The sequence below is a fragment of the Neocloeon triangulifer genome, unplaced genomic scaffold, assembly GCF_031216515.1.
Source record: "Neocloeon triangulifer isolate White Clay Creek 2 clone unplaced genomic scaffold, ASM3121651v1 ptg000012l, whole genome shotgun sequence".
NCBI classification, from domain to species: Eukaryota; Metazoa; Arthropoda; class Insecta; order Ephemeroptera; family Baetidae; genus Neocloeon; species Neocloeon triangulifer.
Window position 1 is genome coordinate 9010237 of NW_026775554.1, and position 22927 is coordinate 9033163.

Genomic DNA, 22927 nt, shown 5'->3' on the forward strand with positions numbered 1-22927 from the left:
TTTTTATTGAATTATTCTGCTAAAAAAAATATCAGTAATAGTGTAATTTCAAATTGAGCCGAATGAAAAATAATAAATTTTGAAAATTAGCATTTACACCTTTTAGTGGAGTTATCTCAAACTTTTTATCTCAAATTCATCCGGACTAAAATTGATAACAATTTCATCAAACCAAAAGTTATAGGTCGTCTATAAGCATTTACACAATTCACTGTTGGGGAGCATACGTACGCTTTTGTACCGCCCCAAGCATCAACCCAAGTAATCAAAAAACAATCTTTAAAATTTAAAATCAATGGGTATTTGGATTTATAATGAGATTTATGGGAAAAAATGTTCTTGTTTTGTGCTAGCTCCACATCTACATACCTAAATAAGGTAAAGAATAGAGTAAAAGCCGACGGTGTTGGGTCTAATAGTAAATTCGCTCCTGCAATTTTTATTGCTACTCCTTAACATTCTGTACCAACACCCAACAATTCCATCTCTGTAATTATTGTTTCTGCGCTACGGAGAACGACTAGAATCATATACACGTACATGCATTGCTGCAGCTGACGGAGAACCGAATTATTTTGTTTTTTTTCTCGTCTGACGGGGGGGATGGTACACGTTACAATTATATATAAATACGAACGACTGATGGGGTTGGTTCAGCCTTCTGGCAGTTCATTCACCGTCTGCTTTGGCTTTGCTCTTTTTAATTCCAATGGGAGAGGTTTTGTGTGAGTCTTAATGTTATATACATATTTGTGCCTGGTGTCAATGTTGAAATGGCTGCTCTCATTAATATTTACGCGAGTCATTGGCATATATATTGAGAGCGAGACCTCATTTGATTTCTTCAATTTAAATGCGTTTCGTAGGGGTGTTTTTTTAAAGCTACAGGACATATTATTTATTACATGGTATTTTTTTTAGTTTTACTATAGACGCTATACTTTCCATAGATGCTGCTTACCAACTATTAAAAATACTGTTAAAATTTGTTACAAAGAGCAATAAAATTTATAATCATATAGATTATATATGAGATTCGTAAAAGGAATTATAATTATGGTATGTGTGTAAATATGTAGTAAATCGGTGGGCCTTTGGCCGTATTTAATATTATACTTGAACTTTTGCGGCGGGAATGCGCGCGTGTTGGTTTGTAAAAATTACTTTGAAAACTCATGAGCAAACCTAAAGCATTTGGCTGAGAGACGGGCAGACTTCCTTTTTTAAATCAATCTGCAGGAAGAATTTGGCGCATGAGAATAATTGAGCTTAAGTATACATTGACCTAATCAAATCCCAGAAAGGCTGAAACAACTGCTTAAAAGGACAAGAGGGGTCATCAAGAGAGGTGCACATTAAAATTATTATAGGACTGGTTCCACTTCTTGAACATGTAGAGAGAAAGTATCCGAAGTCAAATCTTCAACTTCTGCGGCACGGCGACCTCTTTACTTTCCCGCTACCTTGCACAGGCATGCTGTGTAAGCCATGCCCAGAATCTAGAAACAAATTATTATTTTTTTTATTATAAATGAAATAAAAAGTATAAAATGCTCCTCAAGTGAGCAAATTATAGCTTATGATTTTTATCAAAAATAATTAAGGCATTGTTTTCGGACAATATAAAATTTAAGACTTCAAAAGTTCCCCAAATCAGGCCATAGGCATCTTTGAATTTTAGAAACTTTCAAACACTCCAGAAGTTAACATAAAATTTGTAAAATTTAAATTCATACCAAGATTTAAGAGGATGATCTATTTAAGTTAATTTCAGGCAATTTAAAGAATTAAAATCTCTGTAATTTGTAATTCCTTAATGAAAAAAAGGCATAACTGAATGAATAATCTAATTAAATCAGGATTAATTTTCATAGTTCTCTGTCGAGATTACAACTAAAAAATGCTGAGAAATTTAATCCGTATTCAAAATTAAAATTGTCTGGCGTGGTCAATTAAGTTGGGTCAAAATGTAACTCACTTGGAGGAGACTGGCCGCAAGAGCGACCGCCAAGACGATGAGCGACTTGTCCTTGAACCAATCTTCAAGCGGCTGCAGACATCCCCGTTCATGGCGAGCCTCGCTGACGCCCTGACTCTGACAAAGTTCGGCCCTGACGGGTCTGGCGGTGCGCCACTCGTCAATGTCCATGCCCATCAGCATTCCGTGCATGCTGGCGTCGGGGGTGCTCGTCTTCTGCACCATGCAGCAGCTGGTCGGCACGCGGGGTCCATCCTGGCCGTTGGGCGGCTGCTGCATCTTGGCCCACAGCTCAAAGTCCTGCACCTTGGTCGATCCGCAACATTCAAACTGCAAAACCAGTGAAACGATCACGCCTTGATCGACTGGGGGATGCAACTGGCTGCGCACGTACGACATGCAGGTTGCATAACCTCACTGAACGAAATTTTACTCGTGTGTCATAAATTCTCAATAAATAATTAAACAATATAAAAAATAAATAAAGATAAAACTTGAATGCATTTTTACCATTTCTTTTCAAAAACATGCGAGGATAAACAAAAATATTGAAAAATTCATTTTGTCACATTTAAATTGTTAATATTTTTTATATTTTCTATGACATATAATTATATAATAAGAGGTTTCCAGTTAATTACGTTATATTTAGGAAAACATTTATTAGTGTCCAAATTTTTAAAAATACATTGTTTACATTCAATTGTTAATAAAAATTAAAGAGGGTATTTTAGGAAAAAATGGCACAACCGTACTTGATTTAATTTTCTACTCTCAATAAATTTATGCTAGCAATCAATATAGAATCGAAATATATACAATTTTATGCAAAATAAACCAATTTCAATAAAACATTAGTAATTGTACTGGAAAATTTTAATTTTTAGCTCCAATTTGGTTTATATGTATCAGACTTTTTGAAGTCGGATTTTTGCATCAGGATGTTTGTTTTTAAGTTTAAAAAATATTTGATATAACTATTTAGATATTTTTGGAATTCAGATTCAAACGCATTTATCCGCTAGGAACTTTGAAACAATTAATGAATTGATTAAATTGGCAATTGTTTGAAAAAGAACTTGGATCGAATAAATAAATATGTAAGAATAAAATAATTTACCTTGTACTGAGCAAAGCTGAAGGCGTCTGAGAAGTGCTCATGTCCGGTGCGGTTGAACTGGTTGTGCAGACGGTCGCGGAGGCGGGACTCGAGGCCCGAGATGGTCTGTTCGCGGAAGAAAAGAGTAGCCACCACCAGAGACACCTCGGCCGCGAACACGAGGAACAGGAAGGTGAAGTAGGTGCCGAGCAGACACTTGTTCAGCTGCTCAACCAGCCCAGCGAAGCAGCCGAGGATGCCCACCACCAGCACCACGCTGCCCAGACCGACCAGCCCGAAGGCCACCAGCAATAGGGGCGGCGTCCCAGGAGCAGCCACGGCCGTCAGCAACACAGCCTGGCCCTGGTCCAGCAGCATCGACGCCCCCAGCAGGATCAGCGCCGCACCAGATGCCTGAAATTAAGACATTATTGGATACTTTTCTTCCAATATATTATTTGAATTTTTGACCTAAAAAGCTATTTTGGAAATTCTGAATGCTGCAGAAAAAGTTAAATTTAATTTTTAAGAAGTGATTTTTCTTCAATTTTAAACGGTAAAATGTCTCATTTAAAAATTCTTTTTAATAAGCAAAAAGTTTAGGATGAACTTTTAGCCTTAACAGTTTTGATTATCGCAAAACACAAATAAATTAACTTTTAATCTGTTAAAAAAATCAAGGTAGATTAAAAAAGTGATATATCCGATTGGGGTGTCTGAAGTCTTCAATTGAGACGAATCCTTGAAAAATTGAGTCAAAGGCTCTGTGCTAAAAAAATGCTCTACAACAGGAGCGCTAATAAATAGGGGGTCCGAACAGACGCTTTTGTAAACGGTCCAGTGCTCTCTATGCATGAAAATGAAAGTAAAATATTGCACGCGGTGCATGCTTTCCTGTCTGCCGGCATTAAATAATGAAACAACAGGAGCAGCTCCACTATAAAATATACGTTATGAATAATGACCGCGCCAGACTATAAAAAAAATACATCCACTAGCTGGAACTTACCCAAAAGATGAGGTTGAAGAAAATGAGCCCTGCTTTGGCACATTTGTTCGTGTTGTCGCAAACGATTGCCATCTCTTATCGCTGAATTTTCAAAACTGAAACAAACAATTTCTAAATATAAAAAAAATTTGCTCTACTTTTTTTGAAAGGAAAGAGGACTAGAGTGATACCGTCTATGGAGGCAATTAAAAGTGGAGACGTTTTAATATCTGTCGAGAGAGAGCAAGAACAAGTTTGCGACTGTTTGCATTTGTGTGTGTTGTGGCCGCCGGGCTTAATGCATGGTCGGTTGTACTCGACCCGCGCCGTGTACAAAAGGGGCAGCGCGCTCTGCCTTGAATTATTGATTTTTGTCTGCAACAGAGAGAGACGCCCAGCATCCACACGGTCGGCACAGGCGCCAGATTTTCCTCTCAAATGCGCTCTTCGGTTATGGAAACGCGCGCGGCGTAGAAGTTTAGAAACGCAGCAGGGGACAATTTTCCCTCTGCTTGCGTGCAAAAGCGAAAAAAAAACGCTACAAATGTGCTCTCTCACTGTAATGACTTGATGGCTCTTTGAAACTCGTGCGTGCGCTCGAGTGTTCATTCGCATATTAAAACGTCCCCCGAGTTGATTAAAAATGTAAATGAAACAAAACACACGTTTCAGCACAAAAAAGTAAATGCACACTTTCACAAATTATTCTGTATAAGAAAGACGCGTTGAAAGGGTTATTATAAAATTACACTAAATTTTTGGAGGAGATTTTTCACAAAAGTCAATCTTTTTAGTTAAAATACTAAATAGTTTGTCAAAATATTAAAATTAGTAAAAGATGAAATTGAACTGAAAGGGCGTTTCCAGACGGCCGAAGTGGCTGTGCATAATTTACATTGTTTGCTCAGCTCCTGCACGAGCTGCAGATTTTTGTCAATAAAAGCACGACTACACTTTTGCCGTTTTACTGCTGTGGCCGAATCGCGCGGGCGAAAAAGCTCACCTGAGAGAGGATCGCGGTTTACGCCGCAAGAAGCAAACACATGCTGATCAACCTGCGAGCAACAATCGGTCGGTCGCGCGACAATGGATGCTGCTGGGAGAGACGAACTCGCTTTCTCGCGCAGAGGGAAAGCGAATGCCTTGCAAAGAGGGAAAGCGCCCCGGGAAAGCTCTTGTGGAGCCATCTGCCCCTGCCAATCGCGATCAAGGGCGCGCGCAAAAAGAGCAAGGACGCGCGCACCACCCGTGGAACAAACTAGTTATATCATTTCCTGCTAGAAATGAACTATCATCACAGTATCAACTGGGTTGAAAAGGTCAAGTTTCTTCATAACTTAATAATTATTGTTAAAAATAGCTGTTTCAATTTCATTATAATATTTTAGGAGGGTTGAGGGACATATGACGTTACAATTTAAAAATTCAACATAATTTAAAAATAATAAACCATCATTTAAAAGTAAACTGCATCAGAAAAATTTAATGGAATATTTTCCTATATTAATAATTGTGTCAAATATAAAATAAAATGATTTTTTTCTATAAAAGTACAAAATTTATTTATCTTTTGTTATACCATGTCAGATAATGCCATTACTCTGTTAACTGCTTCATGACCACTTCAATGATGAAGGTCCTGATTTGCATAGGGGTGAGGGTCACTTGGAAATCGTCGCCAAGCTCTTCAGGCGCCTTTTCGTCCAGCTCGATTTCATTCGATTCGACTGGCCAGTTCATCCTCTGCACGTTCTCCACCCACCGGTTGCCGCCCAAGCTGGTTTCCTTGACTGAAAGAACGTCAAAGGCGGAAAACAAGTTCTTCAGAGAGACGGTCACCGGCTTGGATAACTGAGGATCGTCGTCCTTGTTCTGCAAGTGCTCCAAGCGGAGCAGAAGGGAACGACCCTTCCACGGTTCAAGAGTGAGCAGGTGAACGTTCGGGGGCAAGGGGGCTGAGAGACCAGAGTACTGAGAAAGAAAATAATTAAGTCAGGATCGAGCATTGAAAATTGAAATAAGAAATCAGCTGAAGATGAAAAAAAAGAAGTAATTAGAAGAAAAAAAATCAATGAAATATTGTGAAATGAAAAGATTTTTTATAACACAAAATCACTTTACAAGTATTAAATAGATTTAACTTACTGAGGTTTTGTAAGATTTGGAGAACTGCTTGGCAGTGAGGTCAGTGGGGGCGAAGAGCAGCCAAGGGCGCATGACGTTGTGCTGCTGGGCCAACCGCCTCTGCTCTGCCTTGAGACGTCTGTCCCCAAGGACAACAATGTGACGCCCCCTGGCAACCAGTCCCTCTCCAAAGGCAGTTTCGTTCAGCGGCTCGGACACTCCAAAGGCGTCATCCTTCAGCAGCCTCCTATGAACCATCAACTCGAGTTCTCCGTCCCTCAGACTGGAGCCTCCCTGGGCCCTATCCGGAAGGATAGCCAGCACCTGTTCTCCCTCTTCCAAAATAGCGGCGGTGGTCACAGGGTAGTAATTTCCAGCCACAGGTTCAGTCAAGTTAGCTCGGCGTTGGCGAGAAATCATTTCTCTGCCGTTGGCATCTGTGAAGAAGACGCCGTTCGTGTCCCACTGGATGTCCAGCCTGGACACCACTTCCTTTCCTTTGCCGTCTCTGAACATTTCAGTTTTATATTTTATATGAATAAAAAAATTAAAGTTATTTTTATAAATACTCAATGGGGATTGGTCCGACGAGCCACTCGAGTTCCAAGTGCTGAGTGTCGTCTTCGTACAACCTGACGACCTGGCTGACCCAGGGGCTGAAGTGTTGCTGCATTTCCTGGACGATAGGGCCCTTGAAGGTGATCGCCTTGGCCTGTTTGGCCACCTTGATGGCCTCACTTGCAGGGCGAAAGATGTAGGCGCCAGAGGAACGGTTCTTGGCCTCTTCATTGTCTCCCACAGAGCCTTCGTAGTAGTAGAAAGATTGGTCCACGGCCTGTCTGACCCCATCAACAACTACTTCTGACAAGTGTCCAGTCTCCTCATCAAAATTGACTTGCACTCTCTGCAATAAATAAAAATTAAAAATTCATTTAATTTTCTCAAATTATAATATAAATTTTACCTTATTTTTCAGAGTGAATCTTTCAGGACCCTTTTCGGAATAGGCAAGCATAGTTTGGCCGGCCAATTTCTGGATGTAATAGGCCTTGTAGCCCAGAGGAGGCAGACTTTCAGCTCTAAAGACCAACTCTTGCTTGGCAGGACTACTTCTGCCTGGAAGACGCAGCAGCGCTTCGGGCACAGGAACCATTTGGGCCTTGATTTCTGTCCCCGAGGCGTCGAAGATCTTGTAGGAAGAAGTTGCAACGGGGATGCGGACGTGGTGAGTCACAGAACGGGACAGTGGGTTGAAAATCAGCACCACAAACTTTTCAGAAGTTTCAGAAGTGGCGCACTGACTGATGTTCAGCTGAGTGCAGGACTCAAAGTTTAGAGCGGGTTGATTTGAAGAGTCCTTGGTAATCAGTTTTCTGAAAAATTGCATTATTAATCAGTTTCCTTTTAATTAGTTGATATCATTTTCTTATTACTTTTAACTTTACTTAAATTGATAAAATGTTCCCCAATTGATTCCATTTTTGTACAAATAAATTATTTATTAATGTAATTAATTGATATGAATTTATTTTTCAAGAATTTTAAATGGAAAATTACGTCAAAGCAGCTTGGGTGGCAAAATGGCACTCGTCGAAGCCTCTGGTGAGCCTCCAAGCGTAGTCCTCGGCCACATGCTGCTGTTCGGTGCCAGTGATAGCGTCGTGGTGCTGCATCATGGCCACCGCTTCCCTCATAGCCGTCAGGTCAGCCCAGTCTTCAGGTCCCAGGTCAGCTAGGGCGTACAGCTGCTTGCAGACTTGCAAAAAGTTGTTGCCCTGGCGAGCAAACTGCTTTAGCGTGGGTCTGGAGGAGAAGTAGCCGGTCCAGTATGAGTGCTCGTCACTTGGGTAGGGGAAGAAGTCGTCCTCCTTGGTGGTGTAGGTCAGGTTTGCAGAATTGACGGCTCGCAAGTAACACGTAGGGGTCGAGTAGAAAACATTCATGTCCGAATTTTTTTCATTTACATATCTATGCGTAAGGAAAATGTAATAAATTAAATAATTTTGATTAAAAAAAAAACTAACTTGATCAGTTTATCCATGTTCTTGTACCAGGTATTTGCGTCTTGGTAGTTGAAATCTTGGCCCATCGTCATGATGATGTTGTTAGTTCTGTAGTGAGAGGCTTGTTTTTTGGCAAAGTTGACAAATTCCTTCACCTAAGAACATCAGGATTGAGATTGAAAAAAAAAATTAATATTAAATTTTCCAGATCAATTTTAGGAAATATCTTATCAATAAATTGGTAAAAAAATCTAAAAACTAATTTGGTTGAGATTGGTTGAGATAATAGCAGGAATTTTAAACAGCCAATTTTATAATAACAAGCGATTTTACAAAATTCAAATGTCTTTAAGCAAAGGACTCAAATTAAAAGGTGTTTCTGCTCTTTCACTTTGGTGCTTGTCCAATAGAAGATTAAAATTTCTCTTACCCTCTTGTCTACATTGTAGTCTGGGCTGTGTTTGTCGTCAATGAAGGGCTCGTCGTCACACAAAAGATCAAAGCAAAAGCCAGGCGGCGGCGAGTAGTGGTTGAAGAGGACGTGGGTGAACAGCTCGGCAGGCTTGCCCAAGTTTTTGGGGCTACCGCGCCACACCAGCTCGGCGGTTTTGTCCTTGAGGCGCTGCGCCTTGTCTGCAAAGTCGAGGCGGCCAAAGAATAGGCCGTCGAAACCCAGGCCGGCCATGATGGAGGCCGTTTCGCGCGAATGGCCGAAGGGGTCGATTTGCCAACCAGCCCTCGGTGCACCACACGCTCCAAAGGTGTCATTCAACCTTCTGAAGCCCCAAGTGAACTGATCAATAGTCGCCTGAAAAAATTAAGGTGTGAAAATTTAAGGATTGAAATATTAATTATTAAAATTTTCTATGTTTTACTATTGAACTTTGTAAGAATGTAAAGAAATTGCATTGTAAAATACATATTGTGTTTTCGTTTTTTTTTTTAATTAAAATAAAGTGATAACTTTGAATACATATTTCAATGATTTTTTTTGGCGGCAGATAGTTAAACATGAAATTAAAAAAAAAATTGTTTAAAAATATCTCCTTATTTTTGCAATTTAGTCTTGGCTTTATTTCTGTGTAAAACTGCTGACTCTATTCTTTTGAAAAATGCTTTGAAATTCGCAATTAAGCACTTTTAGCCGTAGACAAAATAAAATATTATATTTCATGTATTTTCCATTTGAAACACATTTACAAAGAATTAATTTTTTTACCTGGTAGTGAGTGACGGCTTCGTCGTTCATGACCCACCCACCACCCAGCAACTCGATCTGTCCGTTCGAGACGAGTTGCTTGACCTGGTGGCGCAGGTGGTCGCCCTGCTCCTTCCACCACTTCCAGAAAAAGGCCGTCTCGACCTGGACATAACGCTTCCTGGGGTCGTGCAGCAGTTGCGAGACCACAGAGTCCAGGATGTACTGAACGCCGGCATTCTGCTTGTCTGTATTGCTGCCATAGTAGTACTGGTCGACCGTCTTCAGCCAACCAACGTCGTCGTGCGAGTGCGGCACCAAGTGCACATTCAGCACGTCGTTCTTCCATCCGGTGCACGTCTTTTGTCCAACAAGAAAATTGAATCAAATTTCACGCGTGAGAAGCTTTTTTGAATAGCAACAGCAAATAACATCATGCGATATAAATCACAGCAGGTCTTCAACTTTGACCTCTTCACACTGACCCTACCAAAGATTATTGACTAAAGAGAAAATAAATTATCCAAAACCAACAAGAGCCAGAATAGTCTCACTTAATATTTTCAATGAAATTTATATCAAAATTCTTCACGGATGATGAAATTTTGTTAAATTATAAAATTTCATTTGATTTAGTAAATAGACAATTTAGATTCTAATTGTTTATCAGATTTTGTATTTCCTTCTTTAAAATAAAATCAATTTTTTTTTTTGGGTAGCAACAGATGAATTTTGAAAAATTACCATAACTCCCATAGCTTTATATAATTTGGAAGTGATTAAAAAATGTTTTTGTGGTTTTAAATATTTGGGAAAACATGAAATAAAATTTTTTAAGTAAAAAACTTCAAACTTACGGCGCAGCCAGGGTCACCGATTGCCCCCGAGAGGCCGATCAGACACGCCGCAAGAACAAACCACATCTTTCCACGCCGGCCGGCTGAAGCCGATTGGAATGGAATCAGAAGAGGCACTCTCGGGCTATTGTTGCCTTCTTGCTGGCACAACAAGCTTGAATTTTATTTCTCCGACGCAGCATTCCCAACAGCAGTGCCCCTCCCCCCAATAGTCTCTTGAATAAATTATGCAAATTAAGTCATTATAGCCTGTTGAGCTACATGTGATCTTAGATTAGATGTTGTGATTTCTTAAATCAAAATAGTATAAAAAGAAAGATTATTACCTGACCTTAAATTTACTGATTACAAATTTAATTTTTTTTAAAAAGTACAAATTTCTTAATTATTATTTGATTTTGTTAGATTTCATTGAATGGATGTTTGTAATATATTAATAAAATAAAATTATTTTTCACAGAAATTACCTTTTCATAAACAGGCTCTATTTGTTGAAATTTGTTTACTATTTGCTGTATCATTTTGACGAGGAAAGAAGACGGGATGCGATTGTGAGTGGCTGATGAATTTACACCTCGCGCGTTTGACGTCGCCCAACACCTCGTGCCCACCAAAGTAAACAAGCATAAGCGATACGAAAACATCAACTTCAATTGCAAACGGCAATAGAATGATATTTTCAAAGCAACGTAATACGGCAGCGTGGAATTGCAAATTAAATTAGAGCCAATTTGCTTTCAATTAAGAGAAGCTAACGGACTAATAATGGTGCTCAACTTACAATTAGTTCAAAATGTGCGTGCACGCCGAGAAAATTCGAAGAAAAAAAATAATCAATATAAAATAAATTAATATCTAAAAAAATTTAAGACACATAAAATGAAATAAAAATAAAACATTTATTGTCCCGCTTTTAAAAAAAATCTTGAAAAGAAAAACAACATATTTGAGAAATTATTTCAAAATTAGTGTTTCTCATTTCCATTGTTTCGAATTGCAAAATTTTTGCAAACACGCTTCGGCTGAAAAAGGAATTATTAATTTACTTCGAGCAAGCTAACGTTGATGCGGGAAATTAATTCCGAGCTGTTGACACACAAGAGAGTGCCACCGCCACACATTTTCCCAGAGGGAGTGTTGCTCATAAGCGCGACGCGCGACCAGAGGCTTCAGTTCGGGTTTGCCAGTGAACTCGAAGGGATGGCGACGCGCGGAAGACAAGTGAGGGCCTCGGAGCTGCCCAGCGCCTGCATCTCGCGCATTTCCAGACGCACCTACAGCTTTTCCTTTGACCCCATCGTCGAGAGCAGGGTCCTCGTCCTCTACACCGGCGGCACCATTGGAATGGTGCGAAACAATAGTGGAAGTAAGTTGGCTTTTATCTTTTATTTGAATTTTACAAATATTAATAAATTTTTTTTATGAATGTATAAATTAAATCAATAAATTTTTAATTTTTTTTTTTAACTTATGCAGCTTATGCAGTTGAGATTATTTGGGTTATAATTTTTTTTTGACAATTTTGATTAACATTTTACTTATTTATATTTTTCTTTTTAAATTATAATTGCGCATCGGAAAAGTTGTGCTGAGGAAATACTAGGAAATAATTGTGTTTGTATTTTTCTCAATCAAAACAATGAGCGACGCACAGCTCAATAACATAAACGTGATCGATGAACTTTTCCACTATTTATTGCAATTGTACACACGTCCGCAGATATAAAAATTATATTGAATCACCAACCACGCGCGTTACTCAAACCCGCGCATTGACCTTTCAACCGATTGACCAAGATGACTAGTTCTTCACCGTATTTGGCCACTTAAAAAAGTGACGCGGAAAAATTTTAAAACTATCACACGAGACATGCTTTTTCCATTATTCGACTCGTTTGAGAAGAAGTAAACCCACCTTGATTATAGATAAACGAGAGACGCCCCAAAGCACAAAATGATATAAAAAAAACTCCTACCTCTTTGTCCGTAACGTATCTTCCTTTTTTCCTTGAAAAAGCTCTGCTGAAACAAACAAAAAATAAACATTTAAATTAAACATCTTATTAATAATATTTAATTTGTTCCCTCTAAAATTAAAAAACAAAAAAACAAAAAAAAAATGAAGTATGAAAACCTACAAAAACTTGTATTTCAGTTTTGGCACCGACTGCGAACGCTCTGGTGCATTCTTTACGCCGCTACCCTGACCTGCACGACGAGACCTACGCCCAGGGCAAATTCAAATCTGAAACATCCGACGCTCCCTTGGTCCTTCCGTGAGTTAAATCTCGTGAACCTTCCACTAAAAATTTTACTAAATCAACCTTGTCCAGGCACATCGAGGGAAAGCGACGAGTCATCTACTCCATCTTGGAGTACGACCCCTTACTAGATTCCAGCAACATGACCATGGAGGACTGGAGCCGAATGGCTGAGGATATCAAGGTTTTTTTAGATCTCAAACCAATTTTTTTTTAAAGTTTAAAATTCTACTAATTATTTCTAGCGGTTTTACACCTTGTTCGATGGCTTCGTCGTTCTGCACGGAACAGACACCCTGGCCTTCTCAGCCTCTGCCCTGTCCTTCATGCTGGAAGGCCTTTCAAAACCGGTTGTTATCACTGGATCGCAAATTCCGATGGTGGACGCACGCAGCGACGGAAAAAGCAACTTCCTCTCCGCGTTGGTTTTGGCAGGAAACTGCGAGATCCCCGAGGTCACGGTTTTCTTCGGGGAGGTCCTTCTGAGAGGCAACCGGACGGTGAAGGCAAGCGTTGGCTCCCTGAGGGCCTTCACCTCCCCCAACTGCAGACCTTTGGCAACTGTGGGCGTCAGAATCGAAGGTGAAAAAGATAAAAATTTCTTTCCTCAAACAAATCCTGCTCAATTGTTTCCCGAATAAATTTGGCTACTAATTGAAAACTTGCCCTTCCAAATTCAACTAAATTACATTTTTTGTTCCAGTGGATTTCAAGAGCATCATCAGGCCACCGCGAATAGACACTTTCACCGTCCACTCGACCCTGAACCGAAACGTGGGCCTCCTGCGGCTCTTCCCAGGCATCACCACGCAGATGGTGCGCGCCTTCCTGCAGCCACCCCTTGAAGGCGCCGTCCTACAGTCCTTCGGCGCTGGAAACGTGCCTTCGAACCGTGAAGACCTGCTGGCCGAGTTCAAGGCAGCCACCTCGAGAGGAGTGGTGCTGGTCAACTGTACGCAGTGCCAGCAGGGCGTCGTCATGAGCGTCTACGAAACGGGAAAGGCGCTCATCGACGTCGGCGTGACCCCTGGCTCGGATATGACCCCCGAGGCGGGCCTCACCAAACTGGCCTACGTGCTGTCCAAGAGCGAGTGGGACGTCGAGACCAAGCGACAAATGATGCAGAGCTGCCTCAGGGGAGAACTCACAGTACCCAGGTCACAGAGTTACAATGGTTGCGAGAACAGGGTTAGTTCCTTTTTATTAAATAAAATTAAAAAAAAAACATTTCTTTCTGGAAAATGAAAATAATAATTGTTGATTCCTTTAACCTTTTAATTTTGTAAAATTCCACTTTTTTATTATTAAGGATGGTGAGGATGAATTTGGGAAAGACCTGATGGCAGCCCGCCTGTGCGCGGCCGTGGTGAAAAAGGACGTGGCCAGGGTGGAGGAGATTTTGGAAAATGGTGCTGACGTGAATTGCGTCACTCCTGGCGATAGACGTTCCGCCCTGCACGTGGCCTGCACCGAAGGGGATGCAGGAATTGTGCGGCACCTGTTGCTGGCAGGCGCCTCGCAGGACATTCTAGACAGACACGGCCGATCCCCCCTGATGGACGCTGTGACCTTCGACCACCACGAAACCATTTCCGTCCTGCGATCGTTTGGCGCCTCTTTGCAAGCGAGCAACTATGGCAATCTAATTTGCGAGTAAGTGATTAATTAAAATAAAATAAAAATTCGCTTTAAACAGCTTAAAAAATATTTTCTTTAATCTTGATATTTGGGGTTCGATGATTAAATTAGTTAACTTATTTTTTTATAAAAAATTTTCTCCTACCTCAGTTTTATTTTAGATCAAAAGTCAAGAATAAATAACATTTAATTAATTAATTTTGAGCATTACATTATTATTGAAGCTATATATTATGTACATGAGTAGAATTTCAGCGATATTGTACAAGGCTTGTTTTTCTTCTTAATTTGCTAGGGCGGCTGCGAAAGGAGACGTGATGCGCCTCAAGTCCTACCAGCTTGCCGGTGCAGATCTAGGCCAAACAGACCTGAGCGGCAGGACGCCTCTTCACATGGTAAATAAGTAAACAAAAATACGAAAGTGATAATTTGACGTTAATCAGGCGGCCCTGTTTGCTCGTCTCCAATGCGTGTCACTTCTACTGGAAGCCAAAGTGTCTCGAGAGCCGATGGACGCTTTGGGAGACACACCTTCGGACCTGGCGGCCCGCAGAAATTACGGCGCCGTCCTCAACATGCTTGAATGCGCCGACTAGCAAACTAAGCACAAGCACAATTGATATATTTGTACATACACCCATTTACAGATATTTTTTGCACAAATGAGAAATGGAAATAATAAAGAAAGGTTAACAAATAAATTATTTGATTTTATAGCTGCTTCACAATAATAAGTTTGCAAAAAGTCGAATGGAATAACAGAGAGAGCAATAAATTACAAAATGATGGAGTTGCGTCACTACTTTCCGTTGAAAGGCTGGTAATCTTTGATTGGCGTCGGGGCAAAAGAGAGCAAGGAGGCGACGGCACCCAGACCGGCGGCCAGGGCGATTCCCTTTAGGTTCACTTCTACGAGGGGACTACTTGAATGGTTCCTTCGCAAGGGCAACGACAGAAATGGCATGCTGAATTCCAAGTCGACCTAAACGGACAGTCTCGAAAGTACTCTACGGTTTCAAATTTGGAAGGAAAAATAACTTACACGCATCCTATCTCCAACGCCCGTGTTGAACTTAATCAGTCTGGCCAGCCCTCCATTCCTAGGCTCCCTACTTCCCCATGGACTACACAGGAGAAATATTTATTTTCAGAAAATATTCCGCAGTGGTTAATTGAATTGCCAAAATAGAATTACTAACCTGCTGTGGACCACTAGGGAAGTTGAGGCGAGGAGAGCCACAATGATCGGAGTTGCAAGCTGCATGAGCACTGCCAGGTCCGTGGTTCGTAGCCAGAAACAACGACTCGCTCTTCCCCTCTGATGAGGAAGCAGGTGTCGAACACAATGACATTCATTTGCGCATTGTGTCAATCGCGGTCACCGAGCGAGACACATTTTGTCACAATTTGATTGCGGCTTCTTATCCAAAGTCAAATTGATTCTAATTTTAATCCCTCCCTTTTCGCTCTTTTAATTTATTTGTATATTTTCAGTTTGCAAATCGAGATTTTGCGCGAAATTGTTGGCGTGTGTTTTGATTCCGCGCGTCGCAAACAATGCAAGGTTGAGAGGTCGAGAGCGCGGCATTGTTCATCCAGCAGATGGAATGTGCTTTCTATGACGGAAGAAGATGAAATTCACACTAAAAATGAAGGAAACGATAACAATCATGTTGCTAATCATTATTTCCGCGATTTTTTTGTCTGTCGTCGCGTTGGCGTCTGGTGAATGTGCGTTAAAAATGTCAGTAGAAATTGAAAATGACAAAACAAAAAACTAACTTTGTGCTTATTTCTTGGGTTGGTTATTTCAGATGAAACAATTTAAAGATTGAACTTGGAAAAATATCAGATAACATCTTAATGACACAAAAAGTATGGAATTGAGGAAAATAAGTATTGTTTTGAGAAAATTCTAACGTTTTAAATTTATTTTTTTTTATTCCTAAATTTTGAATAACCTCTAATAAAATATTAAAAATTTTCACGTCACTGTTCCATTCAAAAGTTTATAATTGAATAAACACCTTGTCCATTTTCATCCTGGAATTTGACATATTTAAGAATAAGTCTGAAAAAATTCAGCCATATATTTACAATTAAAATTGCTAAAATAAAATTATTTTGTCTTATAAAATTAAAAAATAAATAATGCAATTTATTAAAAAATATTTTATAACACGTTTTAAGTAAGTTTCTCTAAATCAGAATATGAAATAAGTTAAAAATTTACTCCCGTTTGAAGCCAAATAACCTGTATTATATGAATTTCCTCTGGTGTGAATTCCTCGGCTGGACGCACCACTGGCGACTGACTTGATTGAATTTCATGCCATTATTAAATGCCACCAAATTGCTTCTTTGTTTGCTCAGTCAACGCGTCATGTTTGTCACTTAATTTTGTTTAATTTTTGTGTAATATAGGCTATGAATGTGTATTATAATAGTCAAAGCTTTTTAAGTTCTTGTTATTGCCAGTTTTCCGCACAGGGCGAGTTTCCACTTAAAATCTAGAAATTAATTTTCTTTTCGTTTTGGAAAAGATTCTAATTAATAAACTTGGTAGGAAGTAGAGAGAATAAGAGTAGGAAGGAGTCGAGCAGACAAGACGCACAAGCAGTCTTGCCAGTCTTCCGCCCGCCCGCGCCCGCCTCTAGTGCGTGAATGGTTCGTGATGCAGACACCAGATGGCGTTTCGTCAAGCAATTAGACCATTGGAATAAGTCAGCGTGCCAATTATGCTCATTGTCGTCATAATTTAAAAAAAAATTTAAAAAAATCGTATATTAATAAAATTTAAAAACTATCTTATTTTGAAAAAATTTCTTATACACCAAAAATAGTAATTCAAGCTTTAAGCGTCATTAAAATTATTTTTAAGCACAAATATGACCAGCAAAGAAATGTACAAAATACTAAACAATATTTTCTCTCTACCGATACACATTGACGAGCGGTCTGAATTTCCCGGGAGCGCTTTGTGGCTTGTACGAAAGTATGATCTGCTCAACCTGGGAAGTAATTGCGACTCCTCTTTTTGCAAAACTTCTGCGCGATGAAATTTTTAGCACAAGCTATTAGAAACGACTATGAAATATTGACAATTTACCAAGAAGTCCAAGAACGTGTGAACTTATATCTTCTTGGGTTGGTTATTTCAGATGAAACAATTTAAAGATTGAACTTGGAAAAATATCATATAACATCTTGACACAAAAAATATGGAATTGAGGGAAATATGTATTGTTTTGAGAAAATTCTAACGTTTAAAATTATTTTTTTTCCTGAATTTTGAATAACCTCTAATAAAATATTAAAAATTTTCATGGAAACGTCACTGTTCCATTCAAAAGTTTATAACTGAATTAAAATGCAAAATTGAAATCATAAAATCAATAAAAATTTACAAAATTGTCCATTATTTTGATATTATGTTCGAAATTATTTTAAAGTACTTGTTGTGGTATATTAAATTTAGCCTAAAACGCTCAATTTACGAAAAATTAGACACTTCCTTCCAACAAAACAGGATAGTAATTTAAGTAAAAAACTTATAAGTGATAAAAATTTCACTTTTTTTCTCGTGCATTCAACTCTAATGAATTTACCTCTTCGCATTACTTATTATTTTTAATCAAAAAATTTTATTCAAGTGCTATTTTTCCATTATAATTAATTTCACTTGAACAAAAAACAAACTTGGCATTAAAAAACAAATTTCTTTGAAGGCAATTACTTGTATTCAAATTCAGGTTTGTGTAGAAATCGTATGTGGAAAATAAATGCCATTATTTAAAATTTTAATTACTGTTGGCAGTATATTTTTATTTCAGTAGAAGAGCATAAATATTAACAGTTAAATACAATAAATTACATTAATTGACTGTTACTGGGAGAACACTTGATTGAGCTTTTTTATATAATTGGACGATGAAAGATCTTGATTTTGATTGAATTGGCAGTGATTGCAGTTCAGTGCTTAGAAATCTTGAGTCCCGACCCAAGATGTCCCGAGTGGTCATTGTCGTACGGCGTGGGAATGAGGTTGAGGAAGGACGCAACGGCTCCGAGACCAGCGGCCATCGCCATGCCCCTCAGGTTGATGTCCAGCGGCGACTTGCCATCTCCGATTTTCCTCTTCAGCGGCACTTCGAGGAAAGGCACACTGAACGAGAAGTCGACCTGAATACAAGGATTGAATTTAAACCTAATTAAAAATAAATTCATTTTGAAGCATTACATTGAGAGTGTCGCCCTCGCCGGTTTTGAACTTGATGTACCTGCTGAACTCAAAGGGCGAATTTTTCTTCTCCCGACTGACATCCTGTGGTCTGGAAATCCATTTTGAATTTGTGCTATGGTCAAGTGAGAAAGTTTTAAAGTTTTTACCTGCACGAGACGAGCAGAGGGAGGATGAGGAGCGTCAGAACGAGACGTGTGTGCTCCATGAGGACCAGATTGCTTAAGTGCCACTTCTTTTGGAGGCACTTAAGTCAACGCCTCGCAAACTCCCCCTTTTCAGGAACACGAGGGTCAAAAACAACTGTCACAATTGCGCAAATTCTCATCAAACTCACGGAGGAACCGGAAGTGCAAAGAATCGAAGGAAGTTCCGGATGCTTAAAATAAAATAAACTTCTTAATGACGGTACCGTGCGCCGCCTCAAAGGATTACGTTGCATCATGTGAGCAGCACGCTTGGTGGATTCAATGCGAGCTCATTAGTTTAAGTGCAAAAAAATTAGTGTTTGTGTGCCAGCGATGAGCTTTCTTTCAATAAACGTGACAGTTTTCTGGTAAAAATTTAATAAATTAATGGTATTCTATACAACAGAATCGCTTCACTATTTTAAGAAAAGCTTGATTTACATCTCAAAATATTTTGCGCCAATTTTGCAAAGTAAAAAAAAAAGTGGAGAAAATTACCTTTGATTAAAATGCACCAGATTGAAGCACGTCAAATTATGATTTATATTGCAGAAGCGACATCGCGTGCGTTAAGATCTGAAGAGACTTGCCAACAAAATTGAGATCGTCTACCGTGACAAATTTTACAAGATACTCGTATAGATGAGATCTGTAATTTTGCTCTACAATGTTTATAGTTTTACAACGAAGCAATTTATTTCTTGTGAAGGATTTATTTACAATATCTTACAGGGAAAAATGTTAAAAAATACTATTATTGTTGTTTATTTAACGATAGTTGGGCACCATAAAAAATCAATCATAGATTTTTCGAGATTTTTTACAATTTTTCTTTATAACAGAATTAAAATAATCATGTTATTGCGGTTTTATCCCTTTATTGAGACTATAATTGCAATAGTTTTGTTTGCACAAAAAACTTATTATGGAAAAAAATAAAAGTTTCGCTGCAATTTCAGATAAATATTATTGTAGTGATATAAATAAGTACCTATGTACAAAGAAGTTATACTTTCATTTTGCTTTAATGTTTCACTAACTAGGTTCCATTAATCATATTTAATTTACATTAAGAAATATTTAGCTCCGATTGTTTTAGTTTCTTCAATATATCATAGGGAAACTCTGTAATAATTAAAAATTTTTCTAAATAAACAAGAAATTTCAGGCCCGAGAAATTGAAAACATATTTATTGAGAAAAATTAATTATTAAAAAATTGTATTAAATGGGCAAATAAAATAAAAGAAATTAAACTGCTGCTAGTAGGAAAACCCATTCTTTTCGATTTCTTTCCTATTTTATGTTAATGCTTTAAGAATCACTAAATTAAATATATTATAATCTTTGGCTATGGTAATAAATCGTCTGTTAATTCATCTTCCTAGTATGTAGCATTTTTTTATGAAAATATTTTATATCATATTCAACTGTTAAGATCGAATATATTATGGAATAAAATATTTTTCAATTTAATACTGCAATTAACAGTAGAAATTTTAATAATTGTTATCGTTATACTTGAAACGTACTTGATGATTTATATATAGGCAAAACATAAATAATTAGGTTGCTTGAAAATTGAATTGGTGATTAATATCAAAAGTTAAAACTCTCCTTAATAAATTCGATAAATCGGCACTGAGATTGTATGCCCAAAATTTGCATGTGTCATCACGTCAAAATCGGCGACGGTGGCGCAAAAGTGTCATTAAATCTGTTGCGTTTGTGCGACAGGGCGGCGCGAGAGTGAAACCGGCGTGTTCCTGTAACTGTGCGATAACCGTGCGCGAGATGACGAGCAAGACGTTTGTTCGCAGAGAAGAGACATACATACGCACCTATATGAACGCTCCGGTAGAGACAATGCGACAAGATGAATGGAGGAAAGCGCGAGTGACACAATGCGCTTTGTGTGCGTGCATGCGTGCAGCCCGCGGCGAAAGTGACGACACACTATATATAAAGCCGGGGGCTGCGGGGAGGCTCATTCATTTGGGGATCAAACTCGGCATCCACAGCATCATGGTACTCCAAAGTGCACACAAGGATTTCCATCAACTCTCATTTGTGTCAAAGGTGTTTCAGAAGCGAGCGGTTCTCCTCGGCGTTTGCCTGGCGGTGCTCGGGGCGGCGACGGCCCATCCCGGCAAAAACGAAAACGCAGCCCAAGGGTAGGATTTGTTTTAGAATTTTATTTGTATCTAAATAATTTTATTGGACCTTGGGAATAACAGGCAGCGACTGTTGCCGAGCGCCAAGGAACTGCACTCGAAGGAAAAGGACCAAGATGCTGTAGGGGCCAGCCCCAGGTTCGGCTTCCTCAGCAACTCAATTTATCCCGTGAGTGCAAAGAAACCATTATTTTTTTCAAATCATTTGTTTAAATTGTATAGTTTTTCTAATACATTATTTTAATAGGAATACGAAATCTGAAATTTGCTCAGAATTCCTTTATAGATGTTTTTAATAAGGCTTGAGCTTTTATTTATTTTAAAGAGCTTTTAGAATTTATTTCTATAAAAGTATTGCTTTTCCTCAAACAATAGTGTAATAATAATTCCCTGCATAAAAATTTGCAAAAATCCGCTTTTTGCAATCAGATTTATTAAATGACGTTTCTTTCAAGTATAACTTAAATATGCTCTTAATCGACAAAAAGAAAAAGTTTTAGTTAACCATTTCTCATTCTAAATTTTGATGTCAAATACCTATTGTTTTTAATCTACAACTTAATTAACATTGATAATGAAATTGGTTTTATGAATTTGTTAATAAACTTTAATCATGCAAATTTTGAGAGAAAAAGTATTTTAGAAAGTTCCCCCTATTTGTAAGAATCAATGGCAATTTTCAAAATCCGGTTCTCTCGATGAACTCAATTTATTTATGTCGTCTACTTGGAATTGAAATTTTCAAAGCAATGCTAATGTAGAGAAAAATGATTAATTAAAATCAATTTACCAGAAGCTCCTGCTTAATATGAAGAGTTTGTCTCTCTTCATTTTAAAAGTGGCAAAAATCAACATGGATATTATTTCAGCAGGGCACTTACAGCACCGGCACTGGCCAGTACGGCGCCGCCTCTCCCCTGAAGCTGGACCTTGGTGGTCTCCTGGTCGGAGGAGCCATTGGCCTGGGCCTCATCTTCCTGGTGCCCAAACTGTTCTACCCCTACGGTGCCAGGGACTGCAGTGGCTACAACAATTACCAGGCTCGCAGTATGTTTCCTCCTCAGTAAATCCCTCCAGTTCATGACCCGACCTTTGACAGGCACTGACGCAGACACAGAGAGCGCGGCCACCACCTTCCTGACCAGACTGAACGACGCCCTGGCCAAGAACAACATCGACACCGCCAGTTGCGCCCAGAGGGCCCTTTGCTCCTTCGTCCAGAACGCCAACGGAAAGGTCAAGGAAGGTTCCGCCTCGGACTACGAAAAGGTCATCAGCGAAATTACCAGGTAAATTTGGCAAATAATTTTGATGTATCGAAAATAAATTTGATAAATCGCAGCCAAGCGTCTTCCGAGAACATTTTCAACTCGACCGAGTACCAGAGAGCTCTGGACGTGGGACGCTCCGGCGGAGACTGCGCAGCGACCTTCCAGAGCTGCAAGTCCAACTCGGACAATGTAATCGGTGCAGTCAGGTCTTTCATGATGTCCATCATTTTCTAAGAGACCGCAGCTGACGCTATTTATATACTTGTATATTTATTACACCGAAACAAAGCTCCAATTTTTATCAAATAAAATCCAAAAACCATACAAAAAAGTCACTTTTTTAAATCGCAATTATATTTGAAAATAAATAAATAAAGGCTGTACTCACTCTTCGAAGTTGGTCTTGACGAATATTAAATCACTTCCATAGATCACAATCTGCAGAGTTTCGAAGATTCCATCTGCAAAGCGAAACAAAAAAATTTAAATAAAAATTTTACATAAAATGCATTACTGGATCCTTTAAATTTTTACCCCTCTTTTCAATAATGTCTAAAGGAGGCCAGAAATAATATATGTGACGTGCCATCAGAATTGCAAGTTGGTCGTACAATAAATTGTAAAGGAAGCAACTGGTATTTACATTATGTTGAAGAACTCCTGATGTTTTATCCAACTTTTCCAGTCCACATGATTTTTGAATACATAATTTGCTTTCATGCAAAAAAGCTGTGCTAAATTCTTTGTGATTGGCAACGAAGGGATATGTTGCTGATTGAGCAGGAAAATTCATGAGAATAGGCTATATCCGACATAATTCCGCTGCTGTTTTTACTCGTTTGTTTACTTTTACAACTATACACAACACACACACACACACACACACATGATGCACCATTTTTTGCGATT

The 22927-nt window shown here is 38.9% G+C and overlaps 5 protein-coding genes across 9 annotated transcripts; 2 read left to right on the forward strand and 3 right to left on the reverse strand.

Annotated features, from left to right (window-relative positions):
• Nucleotides 1-406: 406 nt before the first annotated feature.
• Nucleotides 407-22865, reverse strand: LOC132196340 (tetraspanin-9-like). Of its 4 annotated transcripts, XM_059618905.1 has the most exons (7): nt 22662-22865; nt 22407-22479; nt 12224-12266; nt 4087-4181; nt 3099-3491; nt 1979-2308; nt 407-1499 (listed from the first exon to the last, which is right to left on the reverse strand). In XM_059618905.1, exons 4-7 carry the CDS (start codon nt 4156-4158, stop codon nt 1449-1451), a joined length of 846 nt encoding a protein of 281 aa, XP_059474888.1. In that variant the 5' UTR covers nt 4159-4181; nt 12224-12266; nt 22407-22479; nt 22662-22865; the 3' UTR covers nt 407-1448. The 4 variants fall into 4 exon arrangements, with proteins under 4 accessions (XP_059474888.1, XP_059474885.1, XP_059474886.1 ...); XM_059618902.1 differs by lacking the exons at nt 12224-12266; nt 22407-22479; nt 22662-22865 and adding an exon at nt 5069-5223; XM_059618903.1 differs by lacking the exons at nt 12224-12266; nt 22407-22479; nt 22662-22865 and adding an exon at nt 5071-5222 and having other exon boundaries at nt 4087-4185.
• LOC132196336 (lysosomal alpha-mannosidase) lies at nt 5603-10409 on the reverse strand. The gene is made up of 9 exons (XM_059618900.1): nt 10248-10409; nt 9412-9750; nt 8623-9000; nt 8214-8347; nt 7747-8157; nt 7154-7562; nt 6759-7093; nt 6211-6697; nt 5603-6036 (listed from the first exon to the last, which is right to left on the reverse strand). Exons 1-9 carry the CDS (start codon nt 10311-10313, stop codon nt 5662-5664), a joined length of 2934 nt encoding a protein of 977 aa, XP_059474883.1. The 5' UTR covers nt 10314-10409; the 3' UTR covers nt 5603-5661.
• Nucleotides 11408-14840, forward strand: LOC132196337 (L-asparaginase 1). The gene is made up of 8 exons (XM_059618901.1): nt 11408-11613; nt 12403-12523; nt 12581-12692; nt 12754-13090; nt 13212-13696; nt 13818-14161; nt 14442-14541; nt 14590-14840. Exons 1-8 carry the CDS (start codon nt 11448-11450, stop codon nt 14740-14742), a joined length of 1818 nt encoding a protein of 605 aa, XP_059474884.1. The 5' UTR covers nt 11408-11447; the 3' UTR covers nt 14743-14840.
• LOC132198029 (uncharacterized) lies at nt 18022-18599 on the reverse strand. The gene is made up of 3 exons (XM_059621703.1): nt 18536-18599; nt 18387-18477; nt 18022-18328 (listed from the first exon to the last, which is right to left on the reverse strand). Exons 1-3 carry the CDS (start codon nt 18592-18594, stop codon nt 18119-18121), a joined length of 360 nt encoding a protein of 119 aa, XP_059477686.1. The 5' UTR covers nt 18595-18599; the 3' UTR covers nt 18022-18118.
• LOC132196341 (uncharacterized) lies at nt 20471-22480 on the forward strand. 2 transcript variants are annotated; one of them, XM_059618907.1, is made up of 6 exons: nt 20471-20601; nt 20653-20747; nt 20811-20916; nt 21617-21794; nt 21847-22036; nt 22090-22480. In XM_059618907.1, the coding sequence occupies exons 1-6, from the start codon at nt 20497-20499 to the stop codon at nt 22250-22252; spliced, it is 837 nt and encodes a 278-aa protein (XP_059474890.1). In that variant the 5' UTR covers nt 20471-20496; the 3' UTR covers nt 22253-22480. The 2 variants fall into 2 exon arrangements, with proteins under 2 accessions (XP_059474890.1, XP_059474891.1); XM_059618908.1 differs by having other exon boundaries at nt 21620-21794; nt 22090-22478.
• Nucleotides 22866-22927: the final 62 nt, after the last annotated feature.